General features: G+C 54.9%; 1 protein-coding gene across 1 annotated transcript in view; it reads right to left on the bottom strand.

The window, feature by feature from the left end:
* NTN1 (netrin 1) overlaps positions 1 to 22,643 on the bottom strand; it is a 44,733-nt gene extending 22,090 nt beyond the window's left edge. The window contains exon 1 of the mRNA XM_015879925.2: positions 21,398 to 22,643. Coding sequence (XP_015735411.1) covers positions 21,398 to 22,421 — 1,024 coding nt within the window. The 5' untranslated portion in view covers positions 22,422 to 22,643. The remainder of the gene's footprint in view (positions 1 to 21,397) is intronic.
* Between the last annotated feature and the right edge of the window lie 4,193 nt (positions 22,644 to 26,836).

Raw genomic sequence — 26,836 nt, 5'->3', positions numbered from 1 at the left:
CATCTGCCCATGGCAGCAGAGCTGTAGGATTCCAGGCATGGCACACCAAGGATGCAATTTGTAGTGAGGCTTCATCAACAACAAGCCCTGGAGAACAACTTCCGTGCTCACTGCTACTTGTCTCATATATTTATTTAACAAACCCAAAAGCCTCTTATTTTGGGTAAATACAGTCCTGAATCAATATCAATCAGACCAAAAGGCAGGAAATGCACCTGGAAGGGAAAACCATAGCTTCCAGAACAGTTGGAGGTGAAAATCACACATAGAATCACAGAATTGTAAGGGCTGGAAGTCTAATTCCCCTTCTAAAGCAGGAGCCCTGGATACTCAGTGGGTCTATGAGAGAGGGAGCTTCAAGTCTGCACCTTGCCACAGCCCTTTGCAGTGTTCTCCATCCACACCAATGACAACAGGAGCTAATGTTTAATTCCTGCATGTCTGTCTGGGCTGCACCCTGCCTTTGCTAACAAGGCTGGGCAATGCTGAGTGCAGTGAGTGCACCCAGCACATCCCCTCCTCTGGGCAATTGTTCAGTTCCAATCCTGCCCAAATCATTTTCAACCTTACACTACTTAGGCTTTGGCAAAGCCAAGGCCACTCAATGGGTAGTCCATTGGAAGAAGCACTCCCTTCTATTTGTCTCTCCAGGTGGCAATGGGCTGAAAATTGCCTGTGAACCCTCTGAATAAACCATGCAGCCATGAAACAGAATCGAATTCCATTGCATTGTGTTCATCTGCTTTTAACACAACTGCTTCCACCACCCAAGATAAAGCAGGGAAGATCTCACAGCCAGGAGATGAGGGAGATGTCCAGAAGATCCCCAGCCCTGGACTGGGGTTCTCACCTGCCCTGCCTTTAGCATCCCTGACCTTCCCTTGCACCCACAGGCTGACCGAAGCTTTACCTCCCTGACCTGGGGCTGTTCAGGCCAAAATGAACAAGACCTCACCCAGGAAGAAGCCGTGAGCTGTGCTCCACACATAGCTCTATGTCAGTGAAAACAACTGCCCCTTGCCAGGCTAAATACAATTCCCCTTTTCTTACTTATATAACACGGTAACCTTCTTTTAACACTCACTGTATTCCTGGCCCAACAAAGCACTACAGAGCCCCTATGTTTCTTGGCCACAGTGGCCAGGACTCTCCAAGAAAACCAAAGTTGATTCAGTGCCGTCACATCTTGCTGGTGCTCATCCATGTAGGGCACTCAGTGTGCTAAGGACCGGGTGCTTTCTAGGGGCAGAGTGCACAGGCTTTGTTCTGGTGGCTTTCTGCCTTGTGTCATGCTGAGTTGGGTCCAAGTAGAGAAGTATCAGTACAGCTCAGGTTTCTCAACATCTCTTTCCTGTTTGGGGTGCCCCTGGGCATATCCTTGACCCAGTCTGGGATCTTCACTTCTTCTTCCTTCCTCCAGCCATTGAGATCTTGGTTTGGTTCTTCCTCACACCAGCTGCAGGGATCTTGGCTTGTTTCCTTCTCCAGGCATAGGGATCTTGGTTTAGTTCTTCCTTCCTCCAGCCTTGGAGATCTTGATTTGGTTCTTCCTTTCTCCAACTGTAGATATCTTGTTTTGGCTCTTCCTTTCTCCAGCCATAGAGATCCTGGTTTCCAGCAGGAGAGGGAAGAGTGAAATTTTAGCTTTGGGTCCTACCACATTAAAACTGAACCCCCATCCCTGGACTGGAGGTCAGTCTTAGCTTGTAAGGAAAGCAGTGGAGAAGGGTTAGGCTGAAGATGGATCTCCCTAACACCAGACACAGGTGATGATGAAGACAGGGAGTGACACAAGGTCCACGAGGATCGCTCCACTCCCATTTGCTGCAGGTCTCAGCCTGCTGAGCCCACAGCAGCCCGGTTAGTCAGGTCAGTGGTTGTTTGGGAAAGGTGCCTCATTAGCTCCGTGTTCTCCAAGAACATCAGAGCCTTGGCAGGGCCGAGCAGCAGGCTGGGGTTAGCAAAACAGCCCGGTGCAGACAGGCGCTGGTGCATCCCAGCAGCCCTCGGACGTGCTGTGGGGACGCGTGCTCACGCCAGGGATGTGCATTCCACCTCTTCCCAAACCCTTCTGGATGCTGGGAACAGCCCGTGTCCGTGGGAAGACACGCCGGGAGATGCATCTGGAGAACAAAGCCTCCTCGTCCTGCCCAACAAACAGCGGCCGCCTGGCTCCTGCCGGCATTTCTCCACTACAAATGCGTGCTGCAGCCAAGAGCAACCTTCCCAACGTCCAACACGGCGCTCCTTCGAGCTGGTGTCCCAGGGGACCAGCCCGGCTGGAAATGTCATTAGCATGTGTCACCTCTGCCTGCTTGGAAGGATTAATCAGAACAAGGAGCTCACTTTTTAATGAGCCTTTTCATGGTGCGTTACCGAGGGAGGAAAAAAAATAACCCCCCTCGAGCGAAACAGATTTTCCAATAAAATTTATAGAGCATGAAAAGGGCTTCTGGCGCTGGGGTTCAGAGGTGGCTGGCCTCGCACAAGCAGCACCACCCTCCTCCTCTTTGGAGGGTGAAAACAAAACAAACAAGCCGGGAAATGCAAGGAGCAGATAAGAGGAGGCATGTCCTCAGTGAGCTGCCTTTGTTGGCGAGTGACACAGGGATGGGTAAACCAAGTGCTCTGCCTCATCCCTGAGCCCGCCAGCACTGCTCTGGGATGGCAGCACCAGGATGTGATTGGGCACAGGACAGAGCTGTGGGCAGTGCTGGCACTCAGGCAGCACCGAGGAACTTCATCCCCATGAAGAGATGCTTGCCATGGGGGAGCTTGCAGTGTGCCCAGAAAGGGTGCCCGGCATCCTGTATGAGGAAGGACGGGGGGGTTGGAGCAGCTTTCCATGCCCTGTCAAGAGAACAAATTATTCCTGTGCAGCCCACCCTTCCCTCCAGTAGCGAGTAATCCCTGCAACCATGACAGCCACTTCTCTTTGCCCCAGAGAACTGTATAAATCAGAGCGGAACAAAAGTCCTTTGCTGGGAGCTGGGCATGTGCGCTGCGTTTCAAAGGGCAGGCACATTTCTCTATAGATCTGCATTCTCTGGGGACGGCAGCTCTGACAGCAGAGAGATTAAGCAAAACAACCCACTCAACCTACCCTTCTCCAGCATCTCTCCATGGGTGGAACAAACCCATCACAGTCAAACCATCGGGCAGAGCCATAATTCACACTTGTTACTTTGCTCCTCAGTTGTTTAATGGCCTATTTTTCCTACTTAATGTTTTCAAAGTTTTGAGTAATAATTACATAGAATACAGACTCCTTTGGCGTTAGAGCTGGAAAACTTAGAAATAATGAGGAGCAGCAAACCAAATGTACCAATTATTGGAGTCCTTGGGGAACCTGCAGAGCTCGGCGAGCCGCATCCAAGCCTTCAGAGCAGCCATTCAGAGCTCCTCGTGCCTGGCAAGCATGCACACACGATCCCTCGCCCACACACCCAGCTCGAAGTCACCCCAGTGACACCAGGCAAACTTATTTCAGCTGCAGTCAGCACGGTTTGCTTTGTTCCCAGCAGTGTGGATCTCCTGCAGGATGGTGCCCATTGCTCGGTGGCCGCAGCCAGGTGATGGCAGAGCAAGCTCCGATCTCCTCCTGAGCTCTTGTGGAGCAAAACGTTGCAACTGTTCAAAGCACTCGGGGCAGCAAATTTGTTTCTTTCCTGGCTGTTTGCACCAGCAGGGAGCTGGGCTTACGCCAGCTGAACAAGGGGCTGAAAATGAGAGTCACAGGGAGCCGAAGCCCTCCTGCTCCAAGGGCTCTTAGGAACCGGCTGTTGTTCCTTGAGCTCCTAATTACACAGCTATTTGCTTGGGCAAATGTTGGCTTCTGTGTTGTTCCCCCTGTGCCTGCTTTGAGGTTTGGGTTTGGTGAGGGTGGGACGGTGACCCCATCACTGCAGAATCACCACACTTGCAGTGGTCTCCTGGGCCACCTGAAGCCACCCAGCCCTTCTTCCACCCTCCATTCCTCCACTGGGGGGATGCAGACAGCCTCCCTCCACCTCACACAAACATAACCAAATTCCTGGCCTGGAAAGGTCTTCAAGGGAAAAGGAAGCATTTAAGAGCAACAAGCGAGCGATGACCGCATGTGAGTATCATTATTCATACAAAGAAGTGCCATCCCCCAAATCCGTGCCAAGAAACCTACTGCCATGAAGTTCCTCTGCATAGGAAACAACAAGGGATTGTGCAACTGTGGTTGCTGTTGGATCCCGAGAGAAGAGTGAGGAAGTTACACCGCAGCTCTGCCAACCTCCCTGGGTGTCAGACCTACAAGCAGTCACACAGTATATGTGCCACAGACAGAAATCACGGGGCTGAGCCCTTCCTCGGAGGCTCCTGGGGAAGCGTTTCCATTTTCCAACCGAAACGCAATAGAAGTACTTCTGGATTTATTTCAGATGGAGATGGTTTTGTTTGGGGTTTAGCGAGCCGAGCCAAGCCCCAAGTTTGGATTTAAAACAAAAAAAAAATAATAAAAAAATAAATAGGGAAATATTTCTGTCCTGTTTTGAATTGCCTTCCATCAGATAATCAAAACCTTCATGCGAAGGGAAGAGTTTTCTCCAAGCACTCGTATCCAATTTGAAACAGTAAATTAGAAGAAGTTGGATGTTTTCAGACAGCTCCTTTATTAGCAATGAGGTGTGTTCCTCTGGGCCAGCACTGGTGCAAAGCCTGCCCTGGTCATCCTGCTGCTGCTCCACTGTGGGGTGTGTGGGGTTTTACTCCTGATGGCTCCGGATCTCCCCAGAATTTGGGTATATGCAGAAAAAAAACCCAAAACCCCATTCCAAAGAGCCCCCAGCCTGCAAAACGGGCCTAAATAATACTTACTCTTTGCAGTCTCTGAATTAAAAATAATGAAATGAAGCTAAATCTCCGCTTTCTATTTTTTTTATTTTTTTTCCCCTCTCTTTAAAGCAGGGAAGGTAGGACTCCCGAGCCCCGCAGATCGCCTTTCTTTTCTCTTTTATGATATTTACTAAAGACTTAAAGATGGGAAGAAGCAGAAGCCTACACAGTGTATGGGCTGAGATGAAAAGGTCCCGGATCCCCAGCGGGGTAGGAAGGCTTCCAACAGGAGGCACAAGCTGCTCGCCTTTGTTTCTCAATTCAAACATGGTGACATGCACAAAAGGAGGCGAATAATATCACTCTCCTCGGCGGCGAGCCCACGCCTCGCTGCTGGCCGTAATAATAATAATTCCAAACAAAATAACAACCAAAAAAAATATAAAATAAAGGATGCCGATGGGAAAAAAAATGATTTGGGATTAGGAGTTCCTGTGTCCCACCTGCTGGCTTGAGGCATTCATCTGCTGAATAGACCTTCAGCTTCCCCACACCCTGCGTACCCTGAGAGGGGATCTGTCCTTTTCCGGGCCATCATTGACAAGCTGTGGGATTCAGAATGCCTATGGAAAGGGTCCTGGGGAGCGGATGGTGTGGATGAAAGAGCAACCTGTCAATGACTCCATGTCAGCACTACGGGGAAGGGGAGCTCTGGTTTCCTGCACAGCAGAGGCCGAGGGGACCAGAGGCACAAAGAAGGCTCGGCACCACCCCAGGGACTCCTTGTGATCTGCCATGATAGTCCTCCTTAAGAGAGCTTCCTTTGGCCTGAAGGTGCTCGCTGTACTTTGCTCCCAAGGAATAAGGCTGGGCTGTTGGCCCCTCTCTGTTCCCAAGGTGTCTGGACAATGCTCAATTTTCTCCTAGTAGCACAAACACAATGAGAGTCAGGTAAGCCCTTGATGTCATTAGAGCAGTTCTCTGGTCCAGTCTCATTCTACCTCATGCTAAAACCTATCTCTTTTTCCCTGCTGCTTCCCCTTGAAGCCAAACAAACCTCCGTCATCTCCATATCCAAGGCAAGCTCCACAGCTTGCTCCAAGTGCTGGACGAATCATCTCCTTTCATATGATTTGGACTGAGTTCCTCTCAGCTTCATCACTGCCCACCTTTGCCTGGTTGGAGGAACATCACTGCTGACCCTGGTTGGGTTGGAGGAGCATCACAGCCCACCCTGCTTGGATTAGAAGACCATCACTGCCTTGACCAGGCTGGCGAAGAATCACTGCCCATTCCAGTTGCATTGGTGGAGCATAACCACCTTTCTCGGCCATCCTTGAAGGCCCTTGACAGGCTCTGAATAAATGTCTTTACTGATCTGCCCTGCCCTGTGATCAATGGAATGCTTCAGTTAACTCTGGAGAAGAGACTGCCACCTCCATCAGCTTGGAGCAAGGCCTTAGAAGCCCATAAATAAATAACGGGATTTTATATATCTTAGTATCAAAGTTGGTAGGAGAGCAGGGGTTAGGGGCACCTACAGGAAAAATACACTTCAGAATGAATTTTCAGCCTCTACTATGTGTTCTTGGTGATCAGAACGCACAGCCCAGGCAGCTCTTAGGTCCAGGCTTTGGTTTGCTCAGGATATGACCATTATTCTCTCTGGTCCAGAGAGAACTGGGAAAAAGCTACAGACATGTCACCCCATTAGTGACCAACAAGCAGCAATGCTGATGGGATTGCCTTCTTCTGCCCTGCCAACTACTGCTTTCCTCCAACCCCAGTAGAAGTTTTCACCTCGTCTCACAAGAAAAAAATGCCGACCAACTGAACCCCACAAAACACAACACAAAAGAAGGATATCTTTCCTCTTTCCATCTCCAAGGGTGAATGGTAAAGCTCTACAGCTCTCTCTAGACACTTTGACATGGTAGTGCCAACATATTGCTCTTGTGGCAGAAACTGCAGAACCAGCTTTCGAAACCCAGAACCAGAGTGTATTCCACTGAACCTCATCCTTTCCACTCCCCGGGGCCTCTTGCAGAGATTCACAAGCTGATAACTGCCAAAGTGGACGTGAGGACTGAATCAAAGGGAAGAAACTCCCCCACTCCAGTACCTACATCAAACCCACAGTGTCTAATGGAGAGGCAGCAAAGCTGTCAGTCAAGAATATCACATGCCTCAATTTGAAAGCCCTGGATGGAGGAGAATCAACCAAAATACTAAAGACAGTCTCTTACTATTTGCAAAGACATTGCTGATGACTGCAACATATGGGAAAGGAAAGGACACGCCTCCCATCCTTGAAGAGGTACATCAAAAAGCGTTGCCAAAGAAGGCAATTTGGGGCCTTACAGTCACAATGCACCATTGCATCACTCATCAATTATGTCAAAGCCCAGCTGAAACATGGCTTTCAGTACGAGACTGCGATGAAGTGATAATCCACCCATGCCTATGAGAAAGTTCTGCATTGCATTTATCTCATTGAGAACTGTGACTTTCTGGTAAATTTGCTTAATCTTTTATACAAGGGTTTGAATTCACAAGAAATTTAGTCTGGGTTCCAGCCAGAAAAGGAAGCCCTGGCATCATCTGGGTCCTTATGCTCTGCACTGTTGTGACAATCTCTACAACATCCCCTCTGAGTGGTAATTTCAATGCCCAAAAGGGTGTTGAATTTGGAGTTGTCTAAGCGGTTTCTGTTCTCCATCTCACATTACTCCCTCCTGCAGAGCTGTGAATTGCTGCAGATTTTATTTTGTTTTGAAAGAGGGTAGTTCTTGACTTCTGTCCACTTCAGCACCCAGGCGCTTTGCTTGAAGCTTTTGGGACATTGGCTTCTATGGGCTTGTGGCACCAAACCGTGGACCAGCTGAAGCCTGGACAAGCTTGGTGGCTGCAATCCCCAACCTGCCCAAATGCAGGCTTGAAAGAGAAGCCCAGTCTGCAGCTGGGGCAGGATGGCCTCTCATCATGCACTCCCTGTTCCTGCTCACCCAGTGTTTCTTCTCTAATAGGATGCCTGCACTTGAGGTTCTGCACTTCATCTCCTTCATAAAACTGATGCTAGGCAGAATACTTGGCTCAGCTCAAGCATGACCCACAGCCATAAATCTGCACTGCTCCCCCTGCTCACACCCCCACGGAGCTGCTGTCGCTGCCCATTTGGAGTTGAAAAACCAAACATGACATTTCCCAGGTGCAGATGTGTTTGTCTCCCCTCCCTTCCAAACTTCCTTGGCTCCTCTTTCTTTTTGATGAGGGAGAAATTTAGCAGGCTGGGTGGAAATGGTGAGGCAGCAGCTGGCCAGGCTGAGCTGTGCCCCAGGAGGGCCTGGAGGAAGCGAGCTGTCCCCATCCCAGTGCCAGGAACATAGGGAGCTCAGGGAAGGCTGCCTGGGGCTCCACAGCTGCAGGAAAAGCTCCCAGAGGACAGTGAGGACTGAAGATCAGCATAATGGACCCTTAGTGTAAATAGGGCCAGGGGGAACTTAGAGCCTTCTTGTGAGTGGGTAGACAAGGTGCTGCACAATGGAGGATCAAAGGTTTGGGCTCCAAACCATTCCTACCACTTGTAGTCCCCTTGTCAACACCAGTTAGTTCATGAAAACAATTTGAAAATGTCCCAGATATGTGCTCCATAGAAGAAGATAATAGAATAATTCCCAGCTGCTTGGCCATGAAGGCAAGAATTTCCAAGGTGGGCATTCAGAGCATGTGGGGAAAACACATGCTTCTGAATTACCTCTGGAAGAACCCACTTCTCTTAAAGGGCACACACGACCAGGAGATGACTGAATTATTCCACCTGCAGCAGCACTGAGCTGAACCCACAGTCCAGACAAGAGACCTCAGAGCTCCTTCCCAACCTTTGTGTCCATGACTCCATAACGACATCAGCTTGGGATGGGGAGCAAGGATGGCAGAAGCCATTCAAAAGCAAGGGTTAATTGGAAAACTCATACCCTGCAAGCATTCTAGGATCACAAAATAGGAGATCCCCCAGCTGCAGGAAGGGGACTGCAGGCTCCTGGGTGAAGGAGCAGCACTGAGCAGCTACAGTATGTCATGCCCATACAGCAAACCTTGGATGGCCATGTGCCTTCCTGATCAACTCATGAGGATAGAAGCATTCCCCAGCCCTGCTCCTGTGGCATCCCCATCTGATTTTTATAGCTTATTGTCTGCTTCAGATCCAGACACCCTGCGAATGCAGTGGAGGTGGGTCTTATTGCTGCAGCTGGGGCCAGAAGCCTCCTCTTCAGATTGAACAGCGATAAGGGGTGACTGGGGCTCTTTATGACATTGCTTAATGAGCTGATGACATTTTTACGAATGAAGAAAGCCCCGAGATGATTAGACCTGTTGATTCTTCAGTGATGCCAAGACTCGTCCCTGACTAACAAACCCTGCTCACATTCTTCTCCACAGATGAAATCTTTGCAGCACATTTCCTCTTCCTTCCCTCCAGCAAATTGTCCCTTCCCAAGCAGCTCCCTTTTTTTTGGCTCATCCATCACACATTGTATGGGACCGGGGTGCCCATGACCTGAGATGGGGCACAGATCTGGCTGTTGGTTGATTTTTCCTTAAGTTCAGGAGAGGGATACAGGGTGAGGTGTGCACAAAGCCATCACTGTGTATGGCTCTGCAAGAGCCAGTCCTGCCTCCTTAGTGGATAAGATGGCTTTGAAAGAGCAAGTTAAGTGTGCCAGGGTATATGGAGACTTTGTCAGGGGCTTTTCTAAAATCCCACACAAGAGGCTGCTAAAGAAACCTGGTAACCAGGGGATAAGAGGCAAATTCCCATCTTAAAACCAGGCTTGGGTGGCAGAGACAAAGGGTTCAAGCCCTGCAGGACTTGGCATGCAGGGAGGTGAACGGTGCCCGGGGCATCCTCATAATTAAAAATAATAACAGTGAGCATTTTCAAAGCGCTCGGTAAACATGATTAACTAATTAGTCAACTCTTTACTAATTAACCAGTCACAGGACCAGTATGGCTCAATATGCTTAATGATCCGGAGAGCGGCTGAATAGCTGGGGGCAACGTCTGCAGAGCGGGAGCTGTGAAGGGATGGAGGGACGGATGGGGATGCTGGGATGTGCTCACAGCAGGGCTGGGGTGGGAGGGACCGTGGGCACAGCCATGCCCTGCTCCTCTTCCCCTGCCTTGCTCATGGGAAGGATTGTCTGTGCTCCCCCTGCCTGGTGGCTGCAGCACCACGCTGAGCCCTGCAGGTCACCTCCACACCTTCCCCTGCCTGCTAATGTCAACTGCTGGGGGTGACTTCAAGTAATTCCTGGCTTTCCAGGAGTCTCCTGTAACAGATGGGTACAGCTGTGCCCATGGTTGCTATTACAACACCAAATCACACACAGTCTTCAACCCAGCCCTAAAGGACTTTGCCAGGATGGATGTTTTCCATCAGCTGTCCCCAGCAAGGCACCGGAGCAGGACCTGGTGGCTGTGCAGAAGGTGACAGCACCAGGTTCTCTGTGTGTGGACATGGAGCAGCTCCCTGGATCTGCCACATCTGGAAAAAGGATCCCCTCTGCTTGAATGAAGTCCCACCAGTGGGTGAGCAGCCCCCTGCTGCACCGCCAGCTTGCCGCTGGGGTAGCGAAAGGATCCGACAGAAACACTTGATTCTGCATTACCAAGAGAGAAAGAAAGAAAATTCTCCCATGCAGAACAGTGTTTCAAGGTCAATAGAGAAAACCCTGTGGGCTGAATACCCAATCTGGGGAGGCTGGCAGGGAGGCTTGGGGTCTGGGTGTCTGCGCTGTCACACTTGTAGCCAGGTTACCATGGCTCATCGCAGTGCATCCACACCCTGGGGGGCTGCTCCTTGCCTGCATTCAGCTCCTCCAGCATTGAGGAGGACAGTTGATTTGCAGGAGAAAAAAACAACCCTTAGTGGTCCTGTCATGTCATCACCCCGGGGGTCCACAAAGGACCAGAGGGGTGAAGCCCAGGAGGGAGCTGAGCACATGGCCCTGGGCACAGAGCCCACCCTCCTGCAGGGCTGGGACCTGAGGCACAGTGGGTGCTGGATGGTGAGGATGGCTATGGGTGGTGAGGTTACATATATGGCCGTACTGCCTGATACGCATGGGTCAGCAGCATCACCCCACACCCAGGGCACAGGTACCACAAGGAGGTGTATGGGGGTGTGTGTGAGTGCAGGTTTCCTGCTTTTGGGGGTTTTCTTTCCAAACCAAGGCAGGGTACCCAGTGGGGATCCTCAGGCTGCACTCAGCTCTCTGAGGCTCCCTGTGCTGTGCTGGGGTATTCCCAAAGGCAATGGTTGCAGCTGGGGGAGGGGACCTGGGCACACACCCCCTCCTCCCAGGGGAAGGGGACTGAAAGAAAAGCTGCATTTCTTTAGAAAGCAATGCCTGACTATGGGAAGGGTCCCTGTATCCATGCAGCCTCCCAGTCCCCTTTTAGTAATCTCACTTCTGGGCCCGCATTCATTCAGACTCTGCAGAGGATTAGCTGACCTTTCTTTCAGCGGTTGGTAAGCCGGGGATGTTAAGACTTCCCAAAAATGAAGCTCTCAGGGTGCTGTCTCACAGGAGGGAACCCACGGGTCTGTTCAGACAGACCTCGTGCTGTCTCCCTGCTCCTAAACACAGAGGTTTGGGGATGCCAGGTGACATTAAGCAGCACTGCAATAGTGATGGGGTGGCACTGGCACACAGGACAAGCTGCTCCTGCACTGTGAGGGAGTGTTCACTCTGAAACCTAACAACGACCGGTGCCTTGGCCAGCGCTTTGCGGCAGAAAGGGCTCAAGCTGGGTCTGAGCATGAGGATTTGTGTTAAGCTCCCGAGCTCAGACGTGATGGAGTGACACACAAAGTGCTTCCCGCAGAGGGGGAATGTGCACGCGGCGGGGCTGCGCTCCCCCAGCCAAGTGGATCTGAGCACGGAGCAGCTGCTGGCGGTTCACCGAAACCCCAATGGGAGAACAAATGACACAGGGGGAAAGCAGGGCTTCATCCAAAGCAGAGGAGCTGGAAATCATTTCTCCTCCTCCTTCTTGCTTTCTCTCTTCCTTAAGTTTGAATTGAGACACTGGAGAGGCAGAAATAACTAAACAAACCCGAACACCGCAGCAGAAAGCTCTGAGCCGGACACAAGCAAAGCCATTGCTGTTTCTCTACTCTTTTCATCCAGCCCAACTGTTATTTCACAGAAGCTGCAGTGGGGTCAGGGCAGGGGATGCTGTTGTGATCCACTTAAATTGCTCGTTTCAATGGGCAGCCGGCTGCTAACGGGACTAATTTTATAGGCACCATAACCCGCCGTGAGAATCTGCTTTACGACCCTCCAACTCCCCCTGACTCGAGCTGGAGCACGGCTGCATCTTCAATGCAACACAGAGCCGCTGCTTGCACGGCCAGCAACATCGCTAATTCAGAGAATAAAACTGTCTTATGAGATATAAATTAGGTTATTGCTCAGGAGATGAGCCGCTCTGCTCAGCTGCTGTTGGAGAGCATCTGTTGCAATTGCAATAGTGGGTAGTTCCGGCCCCACTCAGTGCAAGTGACATCCCACATATTTTGGTGGCTCCTTTAAGTGCTCCATGTCCTGCACCCACTGTGCCCTGCTGTTGGCTGGGACCTGCACCCAAGGACACAGCAGGGGACCAGAGACACTGGGCAGAGGGTGAAGCCCAGGCTGTCCCATTGTGCTGGAGGCTTTAGGTTTGCAGGCCGCAAAGCACACCTCTAGTGCTGGAGCGGCGGTATTAGCAGCCCACAAGAGGAAGCATATAATCAGCCTGTGTAATTACACAGAAACTACCAAGAGAAATTAATTCCAAAAGGTGAACATATGGGTTGCAACTGGTTTTGCCTCTGGTTGCCGACACTCATAGCCGAGGGCAGAATCAAAGCCAAAACTGTGACTTCTCAGTGGTTTATTGCACCAAAGCGTGGCTGGTGCTGATAGCTTCACTGCACTGGACCCCAGGAACCTCACCCTGTGAGTGGGGATCCTTGTGCTCCATGATCCAACCACAGTTATGCTCCCAGTGGGATCCAACCCCACTTCTGAGGATACTCCTTCCTGCTCCGACCTGCTGTGTCCCAGCATATGAATGGACACACGGCAGTGGGACGCGTCTGAAGTGAGCAGGTGCAGGAAGCCAACTGGTAGCACAGGGACCCCACGGCCCCTCCTTGCCAACACAGGGCCACCGGTGGGAAAGCAGCAGGAGATGGCCGCGTGCCACGGCCGAGCCCCTCGGGAACTCATTGTCATGCCAGCGTGGTAGCTGGGTGCTGTGAGACACAGTGGGAGCATGTCAATGCCTCTCGGGCTTCTGTACGGCCCAGATCCCCGTGGGGAGCACACCAGGAAAAGGGGGGACCCCATGTAGCAGGTGACATAAAGAGACCTCAGGTCCCAGGGGTGGAAAAAAGACAGATCTCAGCACATGGCACCTGGAGGTGAATGTGAGTGAATGGGACCTGCTCACTGCCCAGGACCTGAGCACAAACAGCATCACCCCGGTCAAGGCAAGCCAGCCCACTAACTGGCAATAGGTGCATTAATTCCAAATGTACACCCACTTTGTATCCCTTTATATCAGACAGCTGCTCCAAGGGGCTGCTGGAATAAAGGAAAAACAAAGCCTGCGTGCCTTCATGCCTCCCCGCTTCCCTTAGCTGAGCTGCCGCTATTGGCGTTGTTGTTATTATTATTGTTATGATTATATGCATTTCGTTCTCTACTCAGTAATGAATAATTTATGGCTCCGTCTCCATCCCCTTTTCAATGGATTCACTATCCGGGGAGACTCGCTGAATAATTTGGATCATTCGTTTTCAAGTGCGTGGGCTGCCGACAAATTGTTTGCCTTTCATTCCTGGGGACGTCCATTGGTCACCAATGGGGATTTCTTTGGCCGCCCCACACACGTGATGGCCCGTCTGGGATTTTGTGGCAATGGGGTTTCTTTATTGATTGGGTGGAACGTGCTGAAGTGGAGCCTCCATGGGGGGAGGCCGCATTGCTGCAGGGATGGGTTTGCCAAATCGCCATGAGCGATGGTGGCTCTATGGAGGCTTGGGAGGAATGAATGCTATGGTTAAGCACTGTGTAATGTTTTAGAAGCTTGATTTGATCAAAACTATGATGCAGTGGATTGCTAAGCTTCCACAGTGCTAACTGCAATCCTGGGAATAGATGGGTTTTTAACAGGCTTGCACTGAGCATGGCTTTGCCTTAGAAAACAAGTGAGCATCAGGTGCGCTGTTAGCCCTGCTCTGCATACCTGGGCCATCTGATGGCCTGGTGATACCGGACTGCAGTCCATCACAGTGTGCAGCAGCTAAGTCCAGCTCCTCACCCAGTGCTGGGGCTCAGGGTGGAGCCATCCCCACAGGTACCCACAGTTTATCCCAGTGGTCATCCCCCAGACTTGCTGCCAGCACCCACAGCTCCACAGAAACAATTGGGATATGCAACACTTGGCTGCGTGATGAATCGATATCACTCCCCACTCCCTGCCTCATAACACCCCCGATAACCTCACAGCCCCTCCTGCCCCACACTGCTGCCCACCCCGATTTACGAGCAGCGTGCAAAGGACACAACAGGCTGCTGGGCTGAACCATGCGGGAATATCAGCTGAGTTACAAAAACAAACAAACCAAACCCCACCGGGAGCCCGTTTCATTTATCTTCTTTTGTCCAGCTTTGCTTCAGCGTGAAAGTCGCCCTTTCAATCCCAGCGGTTGTGTTCCAACCCCAGTGAGCAGCTGATCCAAAGCGCTGCACCGCGAGCTTCCCCGCGGCATGTTTGCACAGTTCAATTCATTTCTAAATATTCAGCAGTGTTTCCCTCCCTTCAACCCTCCCAGGACTTTCTGCCCGAGAGCCGAGGGTGTAAAGCACAGTGCTGGGGATCCTGGTGCACAGAGCCTTTGTGTGCAAACACAAGCTGCTGTTTGTATTTGCCTTCACACTGTCAGAGCCCAATTGTGCGCGTTGCAGTGCTGGCTAGCAGGCTGCCTGCAATATCCGCTCGGCTGTCCCTGCTGCCAGAGGGACGCTCCCCCTCCCCGGGATGCTTTGAAGCAAAGTGATTTCATTTCATCAGGCTTTTGTTAATCGCGGTACGATCTCCAACATTAAGCAGAACCAACTCCCTGTTGCAAGAGGATGGGAGGGTTGATGGGGAAACAGCCGGGCTGGGGGGTCCCGCATCCCGAGGATGCTCTGCTGCATCTCAGCACTGCAAAGGGAGGTTTATAAAAGCACCCCATTCCTCCCATCTTCCCATTTCCCCACTATCTTCCTGCAGGAGCGAACCAAGGTGCTATACTGGGCTGCTGGGTGTCAAAAATCCCCTTTTCCCATCAGAAGAATTGTGTCCAATCCCTGCACCCACTACATCCAGTTTGGACTCTAAACATCCAGGTGGTCGGCATTAAGGGACACTAATTCTTCCCTCGCTGCTGCCATGAAAATCAAGTCATATTTGGTTGAAATAAAGCAGGGATGGTGATGGTTCTTGTGGTCCTGCAGCACACAGCCCAATAGGGATCAGCTGTTGAAGTGACACAGGGAAGGTGGTACAAGCTCTGCATCTTTCCACCCAAATCCATGAGCCCAGTGTTCAAATGTGTGTGTGTTGGGGGGCAGTTGGTATAAGGGCAGGGATAGGGCAGAGCAGATGGGCAGCAGCTCAGTTTCTCTGCAACCAGAAAGCACTTTCCATCCCAGCACTTTCCATCCCAGCACTTTCCTGCCGCAGGTCAGGATGGATTCGTGCCACTCCACCCTGCAGAGCTCAGCTGCTCACAGCCTGCCTCACTGCAAGGCTCTGCTGCTCCTCACACTGCATTTACCATTTCCAGGTGAAACTGAAGTTCTCACCTGCACTGTCTCTGCCTATGGAGCTGTGTGCAGGATGTGGCAATGGGCTTTTCCCCTGCTTTTCTGCTCACTGCACTCTGGAGTGATGTATCTCCAAGGGCAGTGGGAAGGTAACTTTGCACAGGAAGGGCACAGCAGCAGTTTAGGCTCTGCTGGTGCCTTTCAGTGCAGCCGGACTGCCTGTGCCAGAGGAGACACTGGGAGCTGAGCACCATCCCCAGCACACAGCAATCTCCAGGTCACTCCATCAGTTCTTAAATTCTGGGCACCAATGGAACAAATCCATAAATCCACAGATCTATAAAGCTGCGTGCCTTCCCCATCCCTGCCCCCTTCCAACACAGATCCTCATGCCTTCCCAGCTCAGAACCCTTTCCCTCAACTGATATTCTGTACAATACTACATTCTCTCCCTGCAGGAGCGCAGAGCTGAGGGTGTGTGTGGCAGAGCTGCGCAGCTCCATCCCCAGCAAGCTGCAAGCTGACACAGGAACAGCCTCACTGCCTCCTTATCAGTCCCCAGGGCATCCTAATCCCCCTATAAATGAAAGCTATTACAGAGAGATCTCCTTAAGAGCCTGCCTGTCACCTCTCCATTGGGAGATGTCTTGGTGCATGGTTGGAAGGGAGAATTGTTGTGTGCTCAGGCTGTGTGTCCATCCCTTGTGTGCTTGTTCGGTGCAGTCAGGAAGATGCCAGAGACAGATGGGGTCGAGCCTGGGGATGGTGAAGCTCACTTGCTTGCTAAGAGCTTGACTCTGCAGGCAGAGCTGTCAGTGCTCGCTAGGAGAGGTTCACTGTGCTACCTTGTGGTCCTGGGGATGGTTTGGGTTTATTTCTGCAGTTTGACAGCAATATGGGGCTCACCCTGACCTGCACCTCCTCCACCCTGCAAAGCTGGCTGCAAAAACCTATCACAGCCCCAAACCCAAGGCCAGGGGATGGGCTCTGAGTGCTGACAGATCTGTGGTGTCCTCATTCAGTGCAAGGAGTGTGACCAGATGGCCTCTAAGGGTCCCTTCCAACTCCAGCCATCCTGTGATTCTATGATACATTTGCAACACAAACATCCTAAGCACTCACAGCCCAGCAGGAAGGTGTGAGCCTGGGAGAGCTTTCCATAGGGCTGTGTGCTTCTCGCCCTGCAGGGCTGGGAGCGCGTCCCTCCAGGCGGTCACAGGGAGACTGCACAGCGAGGACACTGCTGGCTGAATGAGGATGACATGCGTTGGCCCAGAAAGAGAAGGGCAGAGATTAGCCGTGGACAAGCTCAAGGGAAGGCAAGTGTCCAACCCTGAGTGCCAAGCCTGGTTTTGTTTTAGCCTTAACTGCGCTTTTTTGTTTGTTTGTTTGTTGGTGTAAAAACCTTTCTGTTGGAAATCAGTTTAACTTTAAGCTTCCTGAGAAGAAAAGCCTGTGAGAAAGCTCTGCCCATGCCTGGCTTGCTTGGGAGGCTACAATGGGAGTCTTGGTTGCTTATGGGCTCATATTTCTATGGCTACGGCACCCAGTGTGATTCCCCATGCAGAATGACCCATGAGAGCTGGGCACTGGGATGGGAGCAGGGTGCAGACCATGGAGGCTGCGTTCCAGCTGCTGGGGAGTGCAGGGATGCTGTGCTGCTGCTTCACACCTTTCCTGCACACACAGCCGTGCTTCGGTCTCATGGCCAGGGGAAACTGAGGCAAGGGGGAATAAGACAAATGGATATGAGGAATGCTGGGCATCCATTGTATCCTCTGAATGTAACAGGAGGTTTGGGCACAGAGCACTCCAAAACCAGCCTGCAGTTTACTAAGACCATTAGGGCTGAGCACAGCACAGGACTGTCCCGGCATCCCCAGGGAACATCTGTCAGCACCAGTTGTCTACTCATCCCATTGAGCGGCCAGTGGGAACAGGAAGGCCTTGGAGGGTTTGATTTCCCTGGCTGTAGTGAGGATGGAGGGGAGCCCAGAGGCTTCTATAGGTAGGACTGCCCACAAATCTCTCCCTGAGCTACCACTGAAATGAGAACGGTCCACCCCAGGTCTGCCTAGAGTTTCCCACTGGGAATGCAGCAGCCTGGTCCCTGGCAATTCCCAGTCCCAGAGATGATGTTTCCCTTCAGCAGGAGGAGAGGCTGGCTCACAAACCACTCTGACACAGGCACATCACAGCCTGGGATCCCACCACCGTGCACACCACAGAGCACAGCCTGACACCAGCTCCGTGCGCCGGGTGCCAAATCCCATATCTGAACACACAATATGTTTCCTTTTTCTCACTGCAGCCACACTCATTATTACTCAGTGCTCTCCAGGCATAACACAGGGCCAAAATCCGAGATGAGCCCAGCACCTGCAGACCCCATTGACGTCAGAGCCATGTGCAGGTGCCGGTGCATCTCCCCACGAAGTGCTCGGGGCGGCACTGGGAACAGCGTTGGGAAGAGGTTCCCAAAGCTCCTTCAGCCCGTGCCGGCTGGAAAATGCACTAGTGGCACTTTGTGTAAGCGAAAGGGGGGTTTCTGAAGGGTTTCATGGCAGTTCTCATCTGCATCATGAACGGCCCGTGAGAAATTGTGGGGAGGTGTTGATTGCATTGCATGGATTTCCCTAAATCTGGTTGAAGTCTGCATCCCTGGCTGCATCTGGTGCATCTGCGCCAGCTCACCAGCAACCGAGCTCTGAAGGCATTTCAGCTCAAGCCTTTCCCAGCTGCAGGCTCCTCTCATGGGGGACACAAAGTGTTGGCCGCAACCTGGGCTTTGGGCTGAGCACTGTGCAGGGGAGAGGGAGGACACAGAGCACAGCTCCCTGCCTGACAGTGATTGCAGCAGCTTCTCTCCAAGCCGTGTCCTCTCTGGAGTCCGCTGGCTGCCAGGCACCCAGCCAAAGCTGTGCTCAGAGGCCAAGCTCTTCATGGAGCAGCTATTTGCCAGGTAATGCTGATGGGAACCTGCCATGGTACAGAGTGCTGCAGGCAGGGCTCCTTCTGCCCATGGAGGACATCTCCTTGGGCCAACCCTTGCCCTGCATGGGGCTCTTGTGGGCAGCAAGAGGTGATACAGGAGAATTCAGTCTGGCTGTCGAGAAATGTTCCCGTGGGAAATTTTGACTTCTCATCACAAACTGCAGCATGTTTCTGTTTCAGCCCCCAAAAAAGCATGAATGGGAACAAAGGTTCCATTTTGGCAGGGAAAGGGGCTCACTGAAGTTAACACCCCAATCTTCAAGCAAAGCAGACATGTTCTGCCATCGTTCTCTTTGCTTGGAAACTCAATTTGTGCCCCCCAAAAAAGAGCAAAATGAAAGGAAACACCGTAACCAGTTCTCCCTTGATGGGCTGGGGGCAAATTCAGCACGTTTGGTGAATTCACCTCCTCCTTCAGCACAGGGCTCCTCTGTCCGTGCTCCCTTTGTGGGCTGAAGATTCCCCCACTGTGAAGGTCACCACCAGCCCCAGTCCCTGCCTGACACCCGAGGGTCAACGAAGGCTGATTTCCCTCTGGGTTCGGGAGAGAAACCAGGGTGGGCCGATGGTCATGAGCAAGTGGGTGGGAGCTGAATGGGTTTATTGTGATCTTTATCTAGGAGGATTATTCCAGGCAGTGTGGGCTTGGCAGGGCCATGCAGTTGTTTGGCTGCTGTTGGTGTTGCAGACTGATAGGTACGGCCCCAAGGAATTTGCAGCAGAAATGGGTGATGGAAAATGGTTTTACGGTAGTCTTGCCATTGTAAAACATTCGTATCCCAGCAAAACGTGAGGAAAGGGAAGCAAAGTCAGTGATTTTCGTTTGCAAAAGTCTGACCTGTGCATGGAATGCACGGCAGAACCTGGCACAAAGTCCTGCTTAACTGGAAACTGGGAACCAGACTGGAAATCAAGTGGAAGTGTGGGAGACGGTAGGTGTGCAGGGCCGGCACAGTGACTGAACAGATACATTCCGGAGATCATTTTGGGGCACTGCGGGGTAGCCCAGGGACCCAACAGTGCCCACGGGACGCTGAATTTCACAGCATGTTTTCTGCAACCAAAGAACCTGCCCCGGGCTGTGAGACAGGAGGTGAGAACGGTGCGAAACTGCTCTATCGGCTGCCGGACAGAGGAAAGCAAACCCGGAGACAAACGTGGCTCAGCGCTGTTTGCACACCCGGACACCTCTCTACGCCCCACACCTTCCCTACCCCGGCCGCTGCGAAACGGCCGCTCCCCGGAGCGCCCCGACGTGAGCCGCAGCCGAGCGCTGCCGGGCACCGGGACACGGCCGGGCGGACTCATCCCCACCCGATCCCGGTAACCCGCGGTCGCTGCCAGCTTTGGCCGAGCCTCCGCGTTGAAGGCGCCGGCGAAGAAATTACCCTCTGTGCAAGGGACACATCTGATTGTGATTTGGGGAAATAAAAAACAATAAAATAAAGAGGAAAAAAAAAAAAAAAGTCCAAGTAATTCGGCCGCTCGGTTTGGGGATTTCTTGGTTTCTCTTTTTTTGTTTTGTGTTGGTTTTGTATGTGTGTGTGTGTGTGTGTGGACTTTTTGTTCCCTATCGTCGGAGCTGCGAATGTTTGGGGAGACGGAGCCGTGTGTTCCGCGTTAACAAGGCGGCTGCGGGCGGCGGGATGCGGGGCACGCGGAGGGATGAACCGAGCCGAGCCGAGACGAGCCCGAGCCGCTGCCCAGAGCCGCAGTGGGTCACCCCGAGCCCACGGCACACGCAGGGACCGCCACGGCCCCATAATACGAGGAACGGCGGGGAGCCGGCAATCGGGGATGCAGAGAAACAGCCCCAATCCCCAGCCCTGCCCAGGGACACGCCGCCTCCCTTCGTGGACAAACCCGGAGTTCACTCTCAGCCCGGACGGAGCGGATTCTTCTCCCGAAACGGAGCGCACCCGCTCGGCCCGGCGCTGTCCGTTGGCCCCAGGGCCGGTTCCCGTCTCACCGCCGCCTCCCGCACCCGGGTGGGCGGCTGCACCGGGCTCGGGGCCGCGGAGTCTCTGCGGAGCCGTGCCGGGGCTTGCGGGCACCTTCCGCTTCTCGCAGCGACAGGAGCCGCTGCCCGCTCCGTGCCGAGCTGCGGATCCTCGTATCCCCCGGCCCAGCCGGCGCCCCTCCGGGCCGCTTTGCTTACGGACGGGTTTTTGACCGCTGTCCTCCGACTCCCCGCTCCCTGCGCTGATCCTTCCCGAGTCCCCTGCCCTGCTCCTCCCTCCGCCCGCTGTCCCTTGCTCTGCTCCCCAAGTGCCGCCAGCCGTGCTACCTCCCGGCCGCCCGGTGCCCTCGACCCGGCGCTCCCGGGTCCTTCCATACCCCCCGCCTCACACTGAGGGACCGTCGCTGTCTCTTGTCCCACACCGTCCCACATTCCCTTCCCCCGCCGTCCATCCACGCTCTCCCGAGGTCCCCGCTCTACACCCCTGGTCCCGCAGTTCCTCACCATTCCGCTCCCGGTTGCGGTGCTTCCATCCCTGCGCTCCCGATCCCCCGCTCCTCTCGCGTGTCCCCGAGCGGCCCCTCGGCGTCCCCTCCTTTGCCCCGCACTTCCGCTGCTCGTGTCCCTGGTTGTCCCCACGCCTCCCGCTCCCTTTGCCCGGCGGATCCACGCTGGGTCCTCCCCTCCCTCCCTCCGTCCTGGGAAGCCCCGCGCCCCGTCCCCGACCCCGTCCCGGTCTCCGTCCCCGCGCTCCCGGCCGCCACTCACCCACGCATTCGTTGGCCTCTCGGGCGGTCGCCCGCTGCCACGGCCGGTCGTAGTGGAAGGGTTTGCAGCGATCGCACTCGGGCCCGGCCGTGTTGTGTTTGCAGTCGCACACCAGGTTGTCGTCTCGGTCGCGGACGCAGCGGGACGCGTGCCCGTTGCACTTGCAGCGCCCGCCGACCTGCAGGTCGGACACGGCGTAGAAGTAGGAGTCGCGGGCGAGCTCGGAGTCGTCCTCGTTCTCGTCGCCGAAGGTGTGCAGGCGGCTGAAGGTCACCTTGATGTCGGTGGCCGTCACCCAGTCCTGCAGCACGGGGCTGCTGTCGAAGTCCTGAGCCGAGGGCCGCCCGTCCAGCGTGCTGAATGCGATGAGCCCGCCGGTGAGCGGGTAGAGGTCGGTGAGGCCGTCGGTGCACAGAGCCTCCTGCTCGTTCTGCTTGGTGATGGCGGCGCGGCTCGGCTTGTTGTAGATCTTACGGCACTGCGTGGAGTAGTACTGGAAGGGCACCCACGTCTTGCCGTAGTCCATGGACTTGTAGATGGCCATGGACTCCGGCCGGGGTGAGCAGAACTGGAGGCTGACGTAGGTCACCTCGAACTTCTTGCCGAGGGACAGCGTGAGGGTGACGTTGTGCGGGTACTGCACGTAGCTGTCGGACTGCCAGCACGTCAGGTTGTGCGGGTTGTTGAGGTCGGTGAGGAAGGAGGGCGGGTGGGCGCGCTTGGGGTCGGAGGCGTTGCAGAGGTGGCACGAGCGGACCTGCTCGTCGCCCTTCTCCGTCACCACGCAGTACCTCGACGGCGGCTTCCCGCAGGTGCTCGACACCTTCACCTCCTTCCCGAAGGCCGAGTTGACAAAGTCGGGGATGCAGCGGCGGGGCAGCCCGTGCTCGTCGTAGCAGGGGTCGGGCTGCGCCGTCTGCACGGCGAACATGTTCAGCCCGGGGTAGCCGCCTCGCAGCGGCTGTGCCAGCCACGCGGCCGCCAGCAGCAGAGCGAGCGGCCCCTCCGCGCCCCTCCGCGGCATCGTGCGGGGCTCTGAGCGGGGCGGCTCGGCCGGCGGAGGCGGTGCGCGGTGCGCGGCTCACGGAGCGCGGAGCATCGCCCGCCCCGCGGCCAAACCCCGCGGAGAAAGGGAGAGCGGAGAGGCGACGGCCCCACAAAAGTGCCGCTGGCGGCGGGGCTGGGTCCCGCCTGCCTCCCGCCCCGGCTCTCGCACGGAGAATGACTGGCGGTCCCAGCCCCCGCCGCGTTTGAGGTCATGCTAAAGGAGTGACATTGCGCTCAAGGAACAGAACAACGACATCCACTGGCGGCTCAGCCAGAGACACGCACAGGCGTCGGGGTGTGTGTACGGGGGGGGGAAGGGGGAGAAGGGGGGGAGGAATGGGAGTGAGACGCAGCCCGGGGGGCCTCCTCGACTCCACGGCGATGGGCGCCCCGAGGGAGCGGGGATGGGCCCGGCTTCTCTCTCGCCGCGGGTCCCCCCGCTCCACGGTTCATCCTGAACCCCGACGGTGCGGGGAAAGTCCGGGGCTGCACGCTCCGGCAGCTGGAAAGGATTTGGGAGGGACGCCGGGAGGGACGGGACGGGGCCTTCTGCCCCTCACGCTCAGCAGGATCCTCACTTCTCCCCGACCCCGGGACACAACGAACCTGAGACCTCTCAGCACGGCGGGGTCTACTCATGAACAGACTGAGCGCTGCCGAAGCCCTCCCCTTGCAGGTGCCCAGAGCTGCTCTCGGGGGCCTCCCGTCCCGGCGGGTCCCTGCCCAGAGTCTGGGAAATAAAACACTTACCGACCTTCCCAGCTCGACCCCGGGTGCTGGGAGACCCCGAGCCCCCCGCCCCCAACAAGCTCGTAGCCCCCCGCCGCCCTGACGGGCCGACGCGGAGCTCCGGGAGCAGCAGAGCATCCCTGAGAGCGGCCGCCCTGCTCGGCCCCCTGCCTCCCGCAGCCGCTCCCCTTCATTAAAAGGGCACTTTTATTTTTCCAACGGAGGTGCCCTTTCTCGGAGCGCTGCCCACGTCGTGTCACTCAAGCGGCCGAGTCCTGGCACGGCGACGCGGTCCCTCCGCTGCCAGCCCCGACGGGGCGGCCTGAGGGGACGGGACTGCCCGAGCAGCGGTGAACCCCACGCCGGCCTCCGCCCCCTCCCCTCCGCCCGCCCCTCTCTCCGCTTTGAATTCCTTGCCACCGAGCTGAATAAAAGTGGTTGTTGTAAATTGAATTAGTGCCTGATTAATCTGCTCCCGGGCCTGCTAGCCCAGCGGGGCGTCTTTGGCAATGCAACCGCCTTCCCTGCAGGGCAGCGGGGCTCCGCAGCCTCCCTGCCCCCATCGCTCCCCGTGCCCCCCCCCCGGCAGCCCCGCTGCTGCTGGGATTTGTTAACTCTTCCTCGGAAAGCGGCCCCTCTGCTCCCGACTCCCTCTCTCTGCTCCGGACCCCTCGAACCCACCGGGGTTCCGGAGCCGTCGGGGCACCCTCGGGAGGCGCTGCCCGGCTGCCCCCGCCAGAGCCGAGGTTTCCCACCTCCCCCTGTCTGCACTCTATGGGCGTCGTGCCTGTGTTTCGTGCCCGGAGCTTCTCCATCCACGCGTATCTGAGACCTTCCCCTCCGCCCCGGCACGCTGTGCGCTGTGTGTCCTACACCCCGGCGGACCCGGGAGCGGCCTGAGAGCACAGCAGGTGCCCCTCCGACGGCTGTCCGACCCCCACGGCCCGCGGTGCCTTCCAGTCCCATTTCCGGGCTGTTCATTTAACATTAAATCGTTGCCGAGCCGATGTCCCCGGTCGCGAAGCGCCATCCTGCCCGTCCCCATCCTCCCCGTCCCTCCGCGTGTATTCAGCGTTTCACAACCACCGGCGTTTCTAATGGCTCTTGAGGTCATTAACGTGATTTAAAGAGGCTTTCTTCTAATTACCTCTCCCTCGAGCTATTAAATACGGGTAAGCAGCGCGGCGGAGATCGAAGCACGTTCCCTGGGGCCGCTTCTGATGCTGCAGCACCCTCGGGGCAGGGAAGCCGGGGCCGAACCCACCGAGCGATGCTCGGGAGGGGCGGGCCGTGCCCCAAAACCCAGTTTGGGATTGGTTCTTTCCATCGTTAAGAACCAGTGCGGGGAACGCGGAGCTTCATAGACAGGAGAATCCCTGGGATCGGGACCGGGAGCCCCGACGGGACGGTCAGGGCTAAGCGGCCTTTTCCCCCGGGTTTGTCTGGGAGAAACCTGATGAAAAAGTGGGGCCAATGGTTTTATTTCGGCCAGGAAATGTGGAGATTGGAGCCTGTTTTAAAAGTCAAATCGCTTCGGATCCCTGAGCTCGTCCACATCCTCGGGAACAATGCGCTGCCCCGGGCCCACTCCCCCTGCCGCCGCCCGGCCCTCGACTGGAGGAGGGGAGGGGAGGTGGAAGCCGAGCGGTTCTTCTTCCCCTCCCCAATATCTGGGGCCGTCCCCCCGGCGGGATCGGGAGCGGCTGGAAAGGCAGAGGAGACCCGGGTTGAAATAATCAGGAGCGATTTATTCCCCCGGAGTGACAGTTCTTTTGAGCGGTTGCCGAATGGCAGTTTCTGTCTTTCTGAAAGCTTTTCTTCCAGATTCTGTTCAGATTAGGTTGGGGAGATGAATGAGGCCATTATCCAGCCCAGTAGCTATTCTGAAATGCCAAATTAATTACCAAGGGCTAAATCAAGGCCCTGGGGGCTGGAGGGGAGGGGTGTGTGTGTGGGAGGGTCGGGGGGGCCGATTGGGGGGGGAGGGGAAGCGTCGATTTGAGGTGTGAAAATATCTCAACGATCTTTGAATGCCGGGTACCGGGACACCCCGCCCTGCGTTACACCGAAGCTGCTGCACCGGGAGTGACCCTGGTGGGCTCATCTGTGCCTCCGGCCACTCCATCTGGCCCGGTCTCCTTCACCTCCGCTGCTCCCGGGGGAGAGTAGAGCCGGAGCCGCCTGTCCCGTCCATCCCGTCCCATCCATCCTGTCCCATTCTTCCCGTCCCGTCCCACTCTGGCCCAGGTGCTCACACTCCGAGCCGTGCCCTTGTAGAGGTGTGGAGATCCTCCTGCAGCGCTGCCAGGTGGGCTCACCTGGAGATGTGGCAATAAGGTGCTTCCTCGTGGCCCCACCAGCACAGTCTGCTCGTGGCATTTAGATCCCTCCAGTGAAAGCTCTTTGGCAGTTATTGTTATTACTACTGCTCTGATATTTACGCTTCTCTCCCAAGCAAATATCATTTGCACATAAGCCCTCGATCACATTACAGGTTCTCATCCCATAATCCACTTTTCTCTTCGGTTCCCAGGAAAGCACACCTTTAGCTCCTCTCACTTAAGCAGAAATCACTCTATTTAGGGAACAGTGCGTTCACCTTGACTGCAGGCAGAGATGGGGGTATGGCTGACACTAAGCCAAGGGCACACGGCTGGCACATCCCGGGTCAGCCTGCTGAGACCCTTAGCAGAGTGCTGGCAGCAGGGAAAGCAGAGCCAGGCAAGGCTTATCCCTAACCTACACAGTCCTTGCGAATGGGGAATAAGCAGCAGAGAGATTTCCCATGGGCTGAGAAGTGGGCTGTAGAAGGAATCAAGCCTTTAATGTAAATTGGCCGTGGCTGGCAGAGCCCACTGAACACTGGGCTATTCAGCATCGCTGTGAACCTCTAATGACCAACTTGGATTTCAATTATACACCCAGAATTGCCACCAAGTGAGATAAGCCCCTGGAATACTATATTTTCTCTTCAGACTGGAAAGCTCTGTGTGCTATACGTGATTTATTTGGGACTGAACAGGCTGACATGCAGTAGCTGAACCCTGTGGCTGAGCCCAGGGACTGGCAGGTGGGTTTGGTCCTTACAGGTACTGCCACAGTGCAGGCACCAAATGGACCCATGGGAACAGCAGGAGGTGGTAAAACTGCTAAGCCCTGTGATTTAGCTGTATGCTCCCCAGCAGATGCAATTAATCCATTTGGGTGGTTGCAGGTGCAGCAGAGCAAAAAATAATGCAGAATAGCCTGGAAATCGTGGCTGTCTTCTGCACATTGGGCATGTCACTGAGGTGCTGTCAGGTTGAAAAAGCAGCTGGGAGCTCAGCCTGCTGGGAATGCCCCAGCACTACCTGGATCTCAGGGAGCTGGGTGCAAGCCCACCCTTGGCAAAGGATTTTGCAGCCTTTGGACTTGCTGCTTGGTGCTGCTTGGAGCCCTGCATCACACCAGAACTTCCCAGTGCTCCCTTAAAATAGCCCATTGGGGTGGAGACAGCTCCTCACCGGTGTTGCAGGATGATCTCTGGGTACTATGAGGCTGGTAGCAGCTCAGTGTGTGTGTCTTTGGCTCTGGTGTAAGGAGGTGGCCCACATAGGGGCTTCTGAGTGCAGCGGGGGCCATCCAGGAGACCCTGAGGCCACGATTTCTTATGGGACCCAGGAA

Source organism: Coturnix japonica, chromosome 18 (genome assembly GCF_001577835.2).
Source record: "Coturnix japonica isolate 7356 chromosome 18, Coturnix japonica 2.1, whole genome shotgun sequence".
In the NCBI taxonomy this organism is placed as follows: domain Eukaryota; kingdom Metazoa; phylum Chordata; class Aves; order Galliformes; family Phasianidae; genus Coturnix; species Coturnix japonica.
The sequence above is the reverse complement of the archived record's forward strand: the minus strand, read 5'-3'. Positions and strand labels throughout refer to the sequence as shown.